General features: G+C 36.9%; 1 protein-coding gene across 2 annotated transcripts in view; it reads left to right on the plus strand.

The window, feature by feature from the left end:
* LOC149570358 (acyl-CoA) overlaps positions 1-18,470 on the plus strand; it is a 428,133-nt gene that overhangs the window by 235,792 nt on the left and 173,871 nt on the right. For both annotated transcript variants that reach the window (XM_089823003.1, XM_089823004.1), the window contains exon 7: positions 7,602-7,668. In XM_089823003.1, the coding sequence (XP_089679129.1) occupies positions 7,602-7,668 (67 nt within the window). The remainder of the gene's footprint in view (positions 1-7,601; positions 7,669-18,470) is intronic.

An 18,470-nucleotide genomic window follows, 5' to 3' on the forward strand; every position in this document is an offset into this window, starting at 1 on the left:
AGGGGATGCTCAAGGGAGATAGAAGATGCTATTTTATATTATATTATTTTAAAACACTTTATCCCACATTGCTTGTGAAAATCGGGTCAACCCTATGAAGTGGAAATAAAAAGAGAGCTGATGGCCATTTTTCAAGAGGTTGAATATGAGAAGAAAATTGATGTGTGAGTTGGAGATCCGTTCTTGGCATTAGAGGAAGTCTATCCTCTCTTGTGACATTCTCGACATCATTCCCTTGGGGTTTGGCCTTTGGAATCCATTGTCATCAGCTTCATTATTAGGTAGATTGAGCGCGTTTCTAGCTACAGGCAGATTTGATGTTTTGCTCATATCTTCTTCATTACTCATCTGATGCTTATGCTACTTTGAGGGAATGATTTTATGAAGATATTGGAATATTTGAAGACAAAAATACTGTAGCAGCACTGTTAATGCTGCACTATTCATGCGGTTACTATTCATGCGGCACTATTCATGTCACTATAGCAGCAGGTTTAAATAACATTTGCTGGAGCATTATGTCAATAATATTGGAGCAATTAGTGAGTTGATAATCTGCCATGTATTTGATTTTATTAAACTCTTAAAATAACATTTTATCAATAGTAATACAATTTCCAATCTGCATATCATTGTACTTTCTTTTGTTCATGTTGTGTGATTTTCAATTCCATGCAAGCAAACAATATAAATGTCCTATTTCCGAATTCATAAGGGGTTAAACTAGTAAACAAAAAAATAAGGAGTTGGATGCAAACTGTTTGACAAAATTCCTATTAGTAGTTGTTTTAGTTTTTGGGCATTTAAGGGTACCCACTACATATATCTCCTATTTTGTTTCTCTGCCGAATATGTCTTGTTATTTCTCCCCAATATTTTTATATTGGTTAATATTTTTTTATTTTAGAGTGATGACATTTCAAATAAAGGGTCATAATATCTATTCTTCCTCTTCGAAAATAAATTGTACCTTCTCATATTTTAATCGTAGATTAGGCTCGGTTTATATTATTATTCTTCTTAGTCATGTCTTTACTGGGCTTCACATATTTTTTTAATAATTCTCCACTTCCAAGCTTTTATTGTTTTTGTTTGAAAGGATTTTTGATGTATCTTTTGTTCCTTCATGCTTATTACACTAACTGGTCGTCAGGTATGTTTGAGCGGATAAAACTGCGAACATTTCTTGTGATAAATGATCGAGCCTTTTGAACAGAGGTGAGATGTTTGGAGTGGATTTTGTAAATGTTTTAGACACTTTACCTTTTTTTATATCCGCTGAAAATGTGTATAGAGCGTGTTAGGGTGCTTCTCGTGAATCGTTTTTCCATTCAACCTGTAATCTGCATTTGTTGAAAGATCAATGGGAATTTTCTGGCTAACCATTTGTGCCTTCTTAAGAAGGGATTTTCAATGAGATTGGTCAAGATCAAAGCTCTTTTCCCTGAATATTAAATATTATGAGCAGCCCAAAATTTGCAAGCTCTACTTCCATGGATTCTGTGAGGAGGATATATAGTACGTTGGCGTGGTCCAGTAATGTCCACCCCACCATGTACTAAGGCTACATCCATGTAACCTCTGTAACCAAAAAGAAGGGATTTTTAGAATAGTGAGGGTACTAACAACCTAAGATTCTCGACCAATTGCATAATGATGTAGCTCTAGTTGGGAGCTAACCATATTATTTATTACTTCTATATTTGCAGTAGTTCTTGCACCACAACAGTATATATTTGGTGTGATATAGTATTTTTTTTTCACAGTTCTTATCACACACTATCAGACCTTCAGTGGTTCTGGTATTTGCCCCAAGTATGACTCCATCCTTGAAAATAAGACCAATAATTGTTGTTCTTGAGCTTTGAAGCTATGAATATATAGGTTCTTGCCTTGGCTGTTGTGACCTCGCATGGGGTATAATGTGGCTTGGCACTTGGTGATTGCTGTGCATACATATACAATTTATATATTTATATTGCTACTTTATTGGGTATGTTGTTTGGTCTGATGATTGCCTGCTGGAATCATTTATCATAGGGTCACCAAACATTTGTATCTTGGTTTTTCATGTCTCTTGTTGTTGTGATTACTATCAAGTTTCCTATATCCTCAAGCAAATGATAGATACAGGTTGTCATATATTTATATTTGGTTGACAAGTAGCTGCATCTACACAACTTGGTGTGTTGCACATATTAAGCCTTATAGTGCATGCCCTAGGACCTGTCTTGCCAGTTCTTCCAGCACGTTGATCTACTGCAACTCTGCTTGTAGGAAAAACCTAAAGAGCATCCATACCCATTCTTGGATTGTTGGATGTAGGATAAACAAATATCTTCCACTCTTTAGTAAAATTGTTAGATGCAGCAAATTCTTCGGAAGAAAGTGACTCCTAAAAATGTAAATCATTATTTGTTTTGACATTAAGTAGTAATGTTTCTCAAATGGAGGCCCCAAATGTTTGTGAAAAACAGGGCTTCACCACTCAACTCCACAATAAGCTCCTCAGCCCATGACTAGGAATGATCAAGGTCCAATTGCATTCTCTCCAATGAATCTGTAGTCACACCCAACTCATGGGTGAGTTCATCTACTTCTCCCTTTTCCCTCAACACATCATAATAAATGTAATCCTTCTCGAAAAGATAGTCTCTCTCAGCCAATAATTGTAAATATGTAATGTCTTACATTTTCATAAGCAACCTAATCAAATTAATTAATTAAGTGGTGTTTACCGTACTGGGTAAAGAAATCAATTCATACAGACAATGGAATAGAATAGTAGATAAGAATAGCAGAACTATATTCACATACGCCAAGATATTACATTATGTTTCTGATGATATGATGATTACAACGATCCCGAAGGGGGATATAAATACTATCCGAGGAACCTTCCCAAAGGTATCCGTCGGCCACATACAACATGTCGGCTACAATAGTAGAACCTTCCTGATACACACATCCTGATACACACCCTATCAGCCTGATGGCATACATCGTGACACACACCCCATCTTGATATTGATGGCATGTATCTTGATACACTAACGGGATACATCCTGATATACTATTTACTGATGACATCATCCCCCCCAAAAAGAAAAGTCATCTCTCGATGACGACACAACAAAAACCCAACAACTAACTATATTATTCAGAAAACAACAAAAACAACATGGACTTATACATCATGGACCCAAAGGCTGTCTCCGACTGCGAAGATCGGCTGCGTCGAAGCTGATACACTTGATCTGTCCGAGATTTTGAGGGCGTCTTGCGTCCTATGATTGAGGTGTATTGCAAACATTCTCGGAAGTGTTCAATTTCGTATCTGGGGTATGACATCGTGGTATCATTTCGGCTAGCCGATTTTACAAGAGTATTTAGTATACCAGGAGCAGCGCAAGGAGGAGCCAAGATTGATTATAAGCCCAAAAAGATGAGCAGGGAGACGAAGTTGCAGCTGATCCGAATGGTGTGTAACGAAGAGGTATAGCAGCAGATGGATACCCTTATAGACACTTCGAAGGGAAGAGGGCTGCGAAAGTCTGATATTCAAGAGGGCCATTGGAAGTGCTTGATGGATGTGGTAAAAAGTAGGCTTACAGGATGTAGCAGGGCGTCCGACATTTCCTTTCCGTTGGTCAGTATGATGAACAGGATCATGAACGGGAAGGTGTACGACTGGGCTTCTCTATTAGCCACGTGCATGAATGAGTTCATGACCCTATAGCACAAAACATTCTATATGCCGCACTACGCCATCAGATTCTTTTTGGAAGCCACGGCGAGAACGATACCCCACGAGCAGTTGGAAATTAAGCCAAGTCCGGTAGTACTTGGCGAGCCTCCGGTAATGCAATGGAAGCATTTCAATTCACGTACAGGACAGAAGGGCGTGGGCCAGAAGAGGGCACGGCAAGAGATGGAGGAATCAGGCAACATGGATAGTGGCCGCTAGGACACATCTTGTGAGGAGGATGAGTTTGAGGATATGGAGGTGGAGCAGGATGAGGAGGAAGATGATGAGGAAGGCAGAGTAGTTTCAGCAGTCCCACTTCGCTTTCCACGTCAGTTGACAGCTGCACCAGTAACCATAGTTGGAAAACTCGCCAAATCCAAAAACTCGCCGACCCCCCCAAAAGTTTAATCAAGAAAAACTCGGCCATTTAAAAAAAAAACTCGGGAAAACTCGGGAACCTAAAAAAACCGCTAAAATTTAATTCAAAATACATTTTTTTGCAAATTTCAATGAGAAGATGCATCTAATGAGTTCATTATAGAGAACAGAAAAGAAAGAAGCAGGAGTTTAGATATATATAAATGCATAGTGGGTACAAAATCACATTCTCATGTTGAATGTTGATGGCGGGAAACATAATAGTAAATAATTTGTGTCAAATTAGAAGTAAAAACATCATTACAATCACATTTTCTTCTTCCTAGCTCTACTAGCATATTGTAACTCTCTATCTTACATAATATATATAGGCTTTTTGCCTTTTGTTTTTAACAAAAAAAAAGAAAAAAAAAAAAGAGTTTTTTTGAAAAACTCACCAATTTTTTGCGAAAATTCGGTGATTTTTTCTTGCGATTAAATTTGGGAAAAACTCGTCAGTCCCAAAAACTCGACGATTAGTAGAAACTCGCCGATTATTCGACGATTATGCCAACTATGCCAGTAACTACTACTTCTACTACTTCAGTTCAGGTAGGTCCAACACCACACATACACACCATGACGGATGTCCACATCCTAGGATTCAAACAGTTTCGGCGTCTAGTGGTGATGACCCCGGTCACTCTACATTCTAGATCACGGGCAACGGCAGTGGCAAGATCAGTCTCACATTTAGTGCCTATCCAACCTAGAGTGAGCCATAGGATAGCATCACCAGCGGTCATAACTATGGGTACGCAGCCAGCGAGATTGTAGCCTCAGCCAACGGTTCAGGAACCGACTCCCATACCTGTAGCAAAGAGTTTGCCTCAGCCACTTCTTGTAGTGGAGCCAGTAGCAGAGGGAGGAGTCAGTCACGGAGGTGCGTAGGAGCAGGTTCGACTAGAGGTGATTGGGACGGATGTAGTAGTCACCATAGCAGACACTCTGTTGGATGAGGATCAGGATGCTGATTTCAGTATTCCGGAAGTGGAACCCCAGGTGTCGGCAGTGGACCGGATGAGTACAGCGAGTCGGGCGAGTGAGTACTTGAGGCGACGGCTGCTTGCCCCTGTTGCCAGAGGTCCTTCCATTCAGTCTCCTATGAGAGAGCACATGTACTTGGAAGCCATTTGGTCGAGCAACGAGGTAGTCGAGGTACTGGCATCACTAGGGGTGGAGGATCAGAGTTCAGTAGCAGGAGCAAAGAAAGTAGACGAAGGGGTACAAGTGACGGGCCCTCTACCCGTAGTGGAGGAGAAGGATAAGGATGTTCATTCTCGCCTTGCTGTCATCACAGAGCAGGGCAAGTTCCTGGAAGAGTTGGTGCTTACAGAGAGAAGACGGGCAAAGGCTAGGCAGGAAGTTTAGGTGACGGCCGAGAAGGCTCGGGAGGAGATGGCCGACCGACTTGCCACCTAGCAGAGTGCGTGGGAAGCAAAGTGGACAGCATTGTTAGCACAGCTTGAGGAAAGTGCACGAGGAAAGCAGTAGGTGGAACAGCAGCTAGCAACAGCGGTTGGTAGAAGCTCTTCAACAGGACTCAGCAAAGAAGGATCATGATTAGAAAGAAGCTGAGTGTCAAGAGGTTGCATTGATGCTGAAGGAAGTAGTGGAAGAGAACTCTTACATCAGAGTTGATTTGAAGGTCCAGACAGATCAGGTGTATCAGCTTCAATGCAGCCGGTCTTCGCAGTCGGAGACACAGCCTTCGGGTTCATGATGTATAAGTCCATGTTGTTTTTGTTGTTTTATGAATAATATAGTTAGTTGTTGGGTTTTTGTTGTGTCGTCGTCGGGAGACGACTTTTCTGTTTGGGGGGGATGATGTCGTCAGTAAATACTGTATTAGGATGTATCCCATTAGTGTATCAGGATGTATCTCGTTAGTGTATCAGGATACATGCTGTCAGTATCAGGATGGGGTGTGTATCGAGACGTGTTTATCGGGAAGGTTCTACTATTGTAGCTGACATGTTGTATGTGGCCGACGGATACCTTCGAGAAGGTTCCTTAGATAGCATTTATATCCCCCTTCGGGATCGTTGTAATATGATAGCATCAAAAGCATAATGTAATATCTTGGCGTATGTGAATATAATAAGGAGTTCTGCTATTCTTATTTGCTGTTCTCATCTATTGTCTGTATGCATTATTTTCTTTACCGAGTACGCTAAACAAGTGGTGCTAGAATATTAACTGATATTATAAGTACTTTTAATTAATGATTAAATAAAGGGGACCTAATTAATAAAAATAATAATAAAATATTGTTGACCTATGCATATTTTAACATTCTAGATGCTTGGAGGTGGAAGATCCTCCCTATCTTGTGATCACTATTTTGGTGGTTCGCAACCACCCTAGTTTTCTGTTGGAAATATCTTTCCGACATTTCACATTCTACCTAGGTTTTTTGTAGGTAATTTGTTTTGGAGTTTCCTTCTTTCTCTTCATTCGATATTTGACTATATGGACGAGTTGCTTGCTTGCTTGACAAAGTCTTTGTATGCTTTGTGAAGGAGCAGTAATATCTGTCTATCTCCTCCCATTTTCCCTTGATATGCTCTTTGTTGAATGTTTTCCTGTCATAGTATCGACAACTTTGATTGATGCTTCAACTTTTTCTCGTTGGTTGGCTTGGAATTTCTATCAAAAATCCTTCGATTTCTTTGGGAACCCTTCTTGGTCTCTTTGTCATTCCATTCATTCATTCCTTAGATATGCAATAATTCTAGAAGTTCATGCATGTGGTCTCCCACTATTATCTATGAGAAATATATATATATTATCTATGAGAAATATATAGATAGCTAACAATAATTGAGAGCACCAATTGTTAGTAACTATCAATAACAGTTTGTGTGGAAACAACTTCTTAATTAGAAATCAAATTGTTTTATTTATCAGTGAACTGCATGCTTGGGTAATTGCATTTAATTTTTTTTTTTTCTAGTACTTGTTATGGTAGTGAGTTATTAATCGATGGGTACAATAAGAGGAAAAAAGATCACTAATCAGGAAATAGCAAGAAATTGTTATTTTCAATTGCACATGGTTTAGCTATAGTTGATCAATTTGAAATCACTTTTTTTTTCTTGTTAGTGTGTTGATGTCTCAATCACTGATGTAAGGCAGAAAAAATCAGATCTAATGTACATATTAATTAGGTTCTTCCTTAAGATTGGCTACAATGGAATCAGTTTTCATTGAAGATGCTATTCTTCTCCCCTTGTTGAATTTTACCTTATTTCATGCAAACAAGGTTGCATATTCATCATTTTTTTACTACCTGATGCTTACATTTATATTGATTTCTTCAAGGCTGCTTGTGCACATTAAATTAAGTCTCTTCTCCAACTTGTGTGTGATAATTATTTTTTATGCCTTGAAGAGGAAATTAACATTTAACTCTTTTTGCACTGTTGGTATACAGTTTCGATGATTTTCTAATGGATTTGAAGCAAAGCAAAAGGAAGACTATACGTCAAGAACGGAAAAAGGTAAAATGCAAGTTTTTTTAAAAGCATTATGCAGTTAGAAACTTTTTATTCAAACAGGTTTTATAAATTACATGAATGATAACATGGCGTCAATGTGAATTGAATATATGAAGTATGAACCCTCAATATTCTTTTCATGTAGGGACATTGTTTCGCTTAGGTGCTTGCAAACTATATGAAAGATCTTCAAATTCTTCATCAGTTTGAACTTTCTATATGCATTGAAGTTGATATAACATTGGACCTCAGATAGATTGGAAGAAGTTTATAAGATAGGTGGAAGCACTAGTTTTCTTCATAGTTTCGGGAATCACCTTGACTTGTCAGGACTTGGAGAGTCCCAGGACGGGTGACCCTAGACAGGTCGCAGAGGCTTGGACTTGCACTCGGTTAAGTTCTGAGCAAGATTCACCCAAATTCACCACTTAGTGAGTTGATTCGAACCCAACAAGCGCTGATGACTAGACTCGGCCAATGTCAAGTTTAAAATTTGCATTAAAAATACAGAAAAAGGTGTTTTAAGTTTGGTTTTTCATCTATGTGGTCTCCTCAATCCTAAAAGTGAGCTCAATTCATTCTATTGGCCAAAAAGGACGAGTTTGTTCTGAGGTAAAACACAAGTGCATAGAAGGGTAACCAACAAGGAGGAAGAGCGAGAAATCATCAACTAATCACATTGGGGCAGTTTAATACATGCATATGGCACATCAAAGATTCCATACTAACAATTGCATAGAGGTTGCATTTTTTCTAATAGGTAAGATTGACAAAAAAAACTTCATTGTTCTTTCTTAAAAACATTTCAACTCTTTTCCTTTCAAATTCAAACTGCAAACATAAAACCCTAATTTAAAAAAAAAATAAAATCAAAACAATCAGCAAAGCCTACATTATTTTTTAGAAAAGAGTTACAAAATTAAAAATATGAACACTACATTTTTCTGGGGACAAACCGTGTTTTCTGGTATTAGCTTATTGTTAATAATGATAGCTTCGGTAAGATAAACATGAATGATAATTATCAATAGAATGATCTCTGATTCTATGCATGTACGTATATCAATCTACATTGAGTATATTGATATACATACATACATAATTGAATATTAAACCATTAACCATTATATTGATTATATGAGAATTAAATTACCATTCATGTTAATCGACTTATGAATGATTAGCATTACTATTATTTCTTCCAAGTATTAATCTGTATTTATTGATCTGCATAAAGTCGATATTGAATATCATTATCTTTGCTATTTAAATGAGTGTCGATTTTATTAATATTGAACACAAATTACTGCCATCCGTAATGTGTAAATTGCATCGATTATATATCAGATTTCTATCTGATTGCATTTGTTATATTACCAATAACAATTGGTTGATAGTAGTTTAAGATACTGATTATGAACCAGTAGATATACATGTTGGTGGAGAGACATGCATGTGAAGACATGTCTATCATCGACATGTCTCATCAACCAAATATATATATATATATATATATATATATCTCAAATCAGATCAATGAATGACAAGATAAAAAATTCATTAGTGCAAGTCATTAGGAGTGCCATATCTCTTTCTTATACTCAGAAATTTGTGATTCAAATTCAGAAATAATTGAAGTATTGTAAATATCAGAATTATCTACATTTTTTGTGAAATATCATTGTCTCATTATTCTGGCAGCAACCTGCAAAGAATCATAAGTTAATAAGAGCATTATTCTAGAGATAATAAATTTAAAAGATATCTATATTCTTACTAAACAATAAATCTAATCTACTTTAACATGGTATTAGAGCCTAGTTAAGGAAGAGGCAATTAGATTTGAGATAACAAACTATTTAGACTACCGTTTTTTGCTCTTAAAGGAGAAATCACATTCCATTCATCAGAAATGACAAATAGAATCAGATTCTAAGATCGTCTTGAAGGAGCGTCAAACTTTGTATCATGGAAATTGAAGGTCATTCTTATATTGAAGCAAAATGAACTAGATTCATTTGTAAAAGTAAAAATATCTGAACTAGAAAATGATCTTGAGAAAATTCAATGGAACAAGAATAATGAAAAGGCTATGAAAATGATTGTGCATGCAGTTTGGGACCATATAGTTCCAATAATATCCAAATGTGACACAACATACTGCATGTTCAAATCACTTGAAGATATGTATGATAAATATAAGATAAAGATAAAGATAAATTTATTCTTGTCCTACAAGAGGCCATTAGGGCCTAGGGACTGAAAATCATACGAGAGGAATCTACCAGCAGTAGGAACACCAAACAGTGTTCACAAGAAAAGCAAGACAAGAAAAGAAACCAAAAGAGCACGTTGTCGGTAAATTCTCTATTGTAGCTGACGGGTAGAATAGTATCCGAACGGGCACGTGACGGTTGAGTCACCCTTTTGGGAAAGTATATGTACACTGTCCGGAAGGGACTTTGGGTAATCATTGTAATCATCATAATCATATTGTAAGCATTGAGTGCATATTGCGTATATGAATAAAGTATCTGTTCTGTGTTATATCTTGCTGTTGTCTCGGCTACAATATAGAATTTACTGACAATAGAGCAAGACAAAACCACCTAACTACTTCTCACAGGTGAGAAGTAGTCAAGAACTAATGGGTACTGCTTTGCGTGGGAGTAGGCCTTGTGCTGCCTTGAAGAGCTACCAGGGGTTAGATTGTGATGATGATGTTGTCGGGTGTAGTCTCTGTGAGATCTCACAAACCTGGTGTGATCAATAGAGTGGCAGAGGGGTCACTTCGTTCCCTTGGCCAAGGTCCCAGGAGCGAAGAATGATGTGATGAGCTGGTTGGTAGAGTGTATTGAAGATGCTTGAAGTTGTAGGATGTCATCACGAAGCCGCAAGGTCTCCTGAAGAGTAAGTGCCAGACGCTGTTGATCAATGTACCTAAAAAAAGATGAGAGCGATGTGCACTTTCTGAACAAGCTATAGAATCTTCCTTGGATCTTGTAGAAGGTGGGACAGCAAAAAAAAAGTGGGTCTCGATTTCTGCCTCTCCAAGCTAGTAGTGATGACAAACCCTTTCCTCCTTGTCAATCTAATGGTCAGTCTAGATCTGTAATTGATGAGAGCCCACCCGAAATAGCTGAGAGAGCATAAGTCCATTGTACAGTTGGTATGAAATAAATAATACTAGCAGATCTCTCACATTGAAAAGATAACTCCATCATGCAAAGATGAATAAGGGAGAAATTGTTAGATCATACTTTATGAGGATCACTTAATTGAGAAACCAACATTCTACAATTGGTCATCAAATTGACAAGGAGTTAACATTGATGGCTCTAGGTGGATTCCCATCATCATGGGAATCATTTATTCAAGGAATAAGTGCACGTTCAAAACTCCCTAAGTTCGATCAATTGAAAGCATATTGCATTTAAGAAGAATCTAGATTGATCACGAGGGAGATTAACCAAAATAGATCAATGAAGTTATTCATGTATTGAACACTAACTCTCATAAGTAAGGAAAGAAAAGGAACTACAAAAGAAAGAAGGACAAAAACATCTATGGAAAAGGCTCTTCCAAGAAGAGAGGGAGATATCTCAAGCACAATGTTTCAAAATGTGATAAGTATGGACATTATGCCATTAAGTGTCATGATAGAACAAAACAATACGCCTCCTTTATCGATGTGGGAAAAGCTAGCATGGAAAATGATTCAGAGAAACTTGTAGCAGAAGTCCCTTTGAGGATGTAGTAGCATTAAACCCTAGCCACATGTGTAGCATTTCAGCTAGGCATTGTTTTCTCAGGCTAAAACACCTCCTCTATTTTCTTCATTCCTCTTGTATGGTGAGCAGCCTATCTCCACAAGTCATTTGGTGCAGATTTTAAAGTGGAGAAAAAGAATACTAAGAGCAGATCGAATTCATTATTAGAATTTTGTGGCTGCAGTCTTATTTCTAGAATGTAATACAATTAGTATACATACAATTTCGGTGGCTTGGTAGAGTTAGGACCTGTAGGGGTTCATTATACTAGCTTAGTACTCAAAAAGCATACACATGCCACCTTATGATTTTACAACGACTTCTAATGTAAGGGTAAAGATAAAAGATAATGGTACCTTGGGAAATATTTGTCTTCATATAACACACTAAGACTTCCAAATCCTCACTCCTATTACCATGACTCTTCTTGAAGTGGAGCAATGAGATCATTAAAATTTTCAGTCACTACTGAAGGCTGGATGGTAATATTTTAAAGTACTGAAGGCATTATGACTCCCTCCAAAGAAAATTACATCTAAATAGTCCCTATGCCCTTGTACAATTGATACAATGGTCTCCAAACTTGTAGTTGGGGTATTTGAACACGATGTTGCTCTTTTTGACACACTTAATTCCCCTCTATATTTATAAATAAAGCCTCTGCTGATATATCTTCTAAAATCTCTGTAATGTTCCCAATTTTAATAATGTACTTTAAATGATTAATGGTCCCAGAACTTAAATAATGTTATAAATGGACCTTTAATTATTTAATAATCCATCACTAAGAAGATCATTTTAGTGGTATAAAGTGAGGTGCCAAATACATAAGGCACACATAATATATCATTTCCAAACCTCCAAATTACAAATTTGAAACAATTAACCAGTGTATCCCAAGAGAGGACATTACACTGTTGTTACGCCTAGAAGTGGAGAGCACCCAAAACTTCAAGATGATGTAAAAGTTGAAGAATTTGCCTGCACTAATTTCATCGAACAAACACTCGTTGATCAACTCGATGAAAATTCAGGTCCTATCAGTGATCATTCAAATGAACAAGTTCTACCACTAGATATTCAACTTCATGGAGTTTCCATTGATGATTCTTTGCAGGAGAAACCGCAGTCGGTTGAATATGGAGTTTATCCTTTAGTTGTACCTAAGTCGCGCATGACTGCAATTTTTCCACTTGAGGAGCTTCCTTATAAAAACAATAGGATCTATATGAGCTGTGAGGTTCCCAAGGAGATTGATGTTTACATGAAGGCTACGGATTTGGACATTGATGTAGTTTATGATTGGCTTCTTTGGAATCCTGGTGACTATGAACACTTTCTCTTCACTGGTATGGTGGCAAAGTGAGTTGGTATGATGGCAGTGCCAACCAGTACTGATGCAGAGGTAAGGGTTGAGGGAGTCAAAACTAAGTTAAACCCACTTATAGGAATACAAGGTTTCCCAAACCCTCTATAAGGAAAAATAGTACTCAAATGACTCCAAGACTTTCTAGATGGTTAGGATGATTTACTTAGGCCAAAACAAGATGAATTTAAAGGATTTCAACACATTTTTGGTCCTAAAGCATCATCTAACACCTAAATCTCTTCAAACTGCCTTCTAGGCTTAGTTGCCCCTATTAGGTCTCCAGCGAGAAAGAAGCTTGTATTTCTCTTAACTTTTCCAAAGTGCTAATCGAACTCTATAGATATTCAAATACCCTTTTGGCCACACTACAACATATCCAAAGCCAAGCTTAGGTTGTTTCAGACAAATCCCAAGTTCTTCAGACTGTTCTCAAACAACAAGCATAAAATAAGGTGATTTTCCAAATCTACTACAAGAAATACTTACTCCCTGCCTTCAAGACTTTCAATAGTCCCTACACATGACTTCGAACCACCAAATATCCAATCAATTAAGTCCTTGGATGCCTCCAAGTGTTAAAGCCCCAAATTGCTCCTCAAAACCCTCTTAAACTAGGGCTTTCTAATTAAGTGTTGTACCAATACTTCTGGGATCAAACCAAGGTGGATTCACCTTGTCTAGGGTGTATCTAGATACTTCAAAACATAAAACCTGCCCCTCCTTTAGACAGATTCTCTACTGCTGCTCCATACCTACATCTCCATTCTCCCTCAACACCTCCTTCTTGGGTCATCACCTTCAAACAAACTCTCATCTGCACATGTCAATGTTAGACTGGTATTGTACAAGTCAGGGATGAGTCATTCCATGAGAATCAATAGTGTCATTCATGGAATGTTCATCCATCCATTGGTTCTTGTCAAAAACTAGTAAAAAGAACACTATTCCTAATGTTGTTAGCACTATTTTGCAAAACCAAAGATCAATAATGGAATTCAAAGCATTTGGAATGGATCCACACAAAGTACAATGTCTACCAAGGGTTAGAACATCCTTTGATCACAAAAATACAAAAGAAAATATCAAGATTGCATCAAAATGGAGTTTTATTGAGCTTTCTTGCACAGTCTATACAATGAATGATTCCCCATGTTACTTCCGTACGGTGCCTCCAACTTAACTTAATAACCTTCCCTACAACTACCTTAACTGATTGGGATCAGTTTCCATTATTAGATATGCTTCAACTCCTTAAAACTACTGTCCCTCCAAAATGAACTAACCGTTGGGATTCAAACATTTGAATTCTCCAACTTACAATTTATTGAATAAAGCAACTATTTAACCCATTAAACTTGCCTAGTAGGTCCTCAAGACCAATTTAACCAATCCTAAATCCTTCTAAGACTCCTAAGGACTTATTTGAATCCATATTTCCTTTCTACCTTTATTTCATCATTAAAGATCCTAAGGTCCTTAATAGGCCCTCTAGGATTCATTACATTTTAAACATCCTTAAGGCCTCCCATGGCCATGATTGGTTTCAAAACATGCCAATTGATTGGTTCACACTGTTCCTTGCCTTTAATCCATCTTTTTCCCTCTTTGGGGATCCTTGCATGTCTTGCTGCTCCTGCATCAAGTACGGTGGAATGACTGGTATAGTGGAAGCGATGACAGGTATGGTGGTAGTGTTGACTGGTAAGATCACTGTGTTGATTGTGTAACGACCCTACCTGGTCATAGCTTCAAATAACACTAATTTCCCTAATATCTAATGGTTAAACATTCTATCAAACACTTGTATAGCAGTCTCATAACCACTATTAATGACAGCTAGATTTGAACTGTTATGCCACAATAGTCAAGTCAAATATTGAAATTATACATGTAATTCAACTTGATAAATATGAACTTATAATTTATTATTCAAACCCCTAAAGTTACAGACATATACTCAACAGGGATAATGAGGAAATCTGTAATTACACTACTCAATAACAACAATGCATATCTAGAATACACTTATTAGCAAACCATGTGCATGATATAAGAACTTGATTTGATAATGTCAATGATTGGCCATAATATCGAGATCGCAATCAAGATTGAAGTCAGCTTTATCCTTCTATCAATTCGCAATCTCTAGATGGAAATGACTTGCAATATGCATGAAATCGTGACCCCAGAAACCTAATCTGCAGCCTTAAAACACTAACCGCAGGTGTGAATAACTGATTGGCAGCTCAATTATTGAACGTCAGGTGGAATTGGGCAGTAATAATCCCAAAAAGTGCAGCGCTAAACCCAAATTCAGCTTCCTATTCCTCATGTCAATACCAGAAACAAATTGAGGTGGTAAAGAATGATCACTATGCCTCTCGGTTACCACGTGGAGCTTAGAAATTGTTATGACATATCTTGCGGCGATTTTCTTTCCTCCGCATCTATTCACCACCATTCTCCTTTCCACGAGTGCCCATGGCTTCTATGTGCAGTGATTGTATGGGCGTCTGTGTGTGGGCTACATTTGCTTATCATATGTTTGTTATCAACTGCCTATTCTCATTGGTTGTGGGCCACCATTTACCTTACCTTTCATCGCTCAGGATCCATGGATCAGTAAGTGATGATTTCGAGGTTACTGGTTATTTGTTATGGGTGTGGTTGTGGGTGGTGTTTCAAGTGGTTGATGGCTTAGTGTGTTGCGGATTGCTCCTCCTTCAAACCACGTGAGGGTGTTTTGCATGCGGGTTCAAACTTTTCTCGCTGTCCCTGTGTGCAGTGTGTGTTGTTGCATCCCTCCTTCCAACTGCCGTGATTCTCACTAGGGCTATGGTCCCCATACGACAGTGGGTTTGTGGGTTCCAAGTGGGCATTTTCTTTGTGTTGAACATGTGAGCCTTGTTTCATTTTGATTATTGTTTATTGGTTGTAAGAATTCTGCAAATTCTAATCAACCATTAATGATATAATGACTTTACTCTTGTTGCAAATCAATCTTCTTCAATTCTGGGTTGAATGTCTCCAATAAATTCAGGAAATTATATTTTATCTTTGCACCAAGGATCAGATTACTAGAAGAGCAGAATTTTGATAATATTGTGTGTGTCCTCTATCCACAATCTTGCTCCTACTTTATACATTAACCAAGGGTCTTCTCTTTTCATAAGACACAACCCCTTCTAGGTCGGCCCTCCATGAAACAATTGTATTCCACTACAAATCGGTGACGTTTTCATTTAACTAATAGTTAATTAATAATCAACTAGAATAGTTAATTACGAGGCATATAAATGTGCCTAGAAAATTGCCGATCAGTATAGGGAGATGTACTCATCATAAGGCCATATGTAAGGGGACTTACATGCATATTAGATCTGTCTACTCTAGAATATCAAAACATTAATATGATCGAGTTATCAGGATTTAACACTCCCTCTTAACTTGATAATATAAACAAGAGCAACATATCTAGCAACATTGTTAAGCATTGAATTGTAGTCTATCTATTTGATTCTTCCATGCATATAATATCATGGTACACATGATACTTTGTTATATTACTAAATCTGTAATATGGATTATCACTAACACTTGTGATAATAGCATCACATATAATGTAATACACAGGATAAAATCTGGAGAATGATAAAATTGTTCCTTTATCCAAATTGTGACTTGTTAGTGTATCAGACTGCAAGTGTAATACTATTCTGAATTGTTCTTCAAGATAAGAATTTATTATAAGACTGTATGACACTCAGGGAATGCAGAAAAATGATTATGTTATATGTACTGATATATATGCTAGAAGACTGAATAACTTATGTGTTCTGTATGCAATATAACCAGCGAAGATGATGTATTCATTTGTGGGAGGTTTGATTATGAGTCATGACCAATAGCCGTGACTCATACATGGGTCACGTCTATCGAGCGTGACTCAATAGTCAAACTTCCCACATATCAACCTTTTCAATATATCAACAGGAGCAATATGATTAATAATGCAGTCGATAACTTAATTAGTTTATTCATATATGTTTTGTAGTATATCTACACACACACACACACACACACACACATATGAGTATATTTAAATATCCTAAACATATAAGAATAACATAAATATCAACACAAGAGTTATTAATAAATCTTCAACTAATCTATACATTAACACTCCCTCTTAGATTAGTAGGATAAACACACAAAAGAGGTCTTTGATCAGAAGACTTTTTTATACAATGTCAAATAAGTGTTGATTCATCAATGATAGGATATTAAACAACTTATATTTGACATTATGTAACATGAGAGATGGCCTATCAGAATATCAATCACATGATATTCACCAAGCTCTCTAGAGTAATGGCCTATTAGAACATCAACTGGATGATGTTCACCAAGTACTCAGTGTGGTATTGGCCTATTAGAATATTAGGGCAAGATATTCACCAAGTACCAAAAATATATCTATACAAGCAACTTGTAGATAATCAAATTAATGATATCTAATGCCTAGTTGTTGATTTATAAGATAAAGCCTTTACATGAAACAATTACACAAAATGAATCATGCTACAAGTTTGTAAGGACGTCACTTTACAACAACTTCTCCCATTACAAGTGAAATCATTTTGAATTCGTCACTTCTTAATGATTAACACAGGTTTTATAAATTTGTAATGTAAATAATGTACAATAATCAATTTCTCTGAGACATTTCCTCAGATTTTACAATCATACCAAGTTATTTACGAAAATGCTTCACCTTTGTCTTAGCAAGTGGTTTGGTAAGAGTATCTACAATTTGATCCTCTATACTAATATATTTTAACTTGATTACATCCTTCTCAACCATATCTCGAACATAGTGGTATGGTATCTTGATGTGTTTTGATATGTTATGAAACATTGGATTAAGAGATAGCTTGATGCAGCTCTGGTTATCACAGTAAATAGTTTTAGGTGGATGTGGCTTTCCAAATAATCCAAATAGAAGTTTTCTCAACCATACAGCTTCTCTTGCTCCCATAGATGCAGCTATGTACTCAGCTTCTGTAGAACTTGTTGCTATTGAAGACTGCTTCCAACTAAACCAAGATATCACTGCAGAACCCAAGAAAAAACATCCTGAAGTGCTCTTACGATTCTCTGATTTTCCTGCCCAATCAGAATCTGTATATCTGTTTAGATTTAGTTCAGTTTTAGTTTATTTGAGACCATATCCAATTGTACCACTGAGATACCTGAGAATGTGTTTTTCTGCTACTAAATGAGTTTGTTTAGGTTCAGACATGAATTGACTGAGAATATTTACAGCATAACAAATGTCAGGTCTTGTGTTTACCAAGTATATTAACGAACCAATTATCTGTCGATATAGAGTAGGATCAACATTTTTAGAATCTTCTGTTGCTTCTTTTAGTTTCTTGAGGTTTGTTTCCATAGGTGTCTTCATTGCCTTGCTATCGAACATGCTAAATCTTTTGAGTAGGTCCAACATATACTTCCCTTGATTTAAGAAGATTCCATTTGAATGCTGCCATACTTCTAGTCCCAAGAAATAGTGCAGTATTCCTAAGTTTTTCATTTCAAATTCAGATATAAGATCTTGTTTACATTTTTCAATTAGATGATCTTCTCCTATAATCAAAAGATCA

The sequence above is a fragment of the Cupressus sempervirens genome, chromosome 3 (genome assembly GCF_028749045.1).
Source record: "Cupressus sempervirens isolate cs-2001-9-10 chromosome 3, ASM2874904v1, whole genome shotgun sequence".
Lineage (NCBI taxonomy): Eukaryota > Viridiplantae > Streptophyta > Pinopsida > Cupressales > Cupressaceae > Cupressus > Cupressus sempervirens.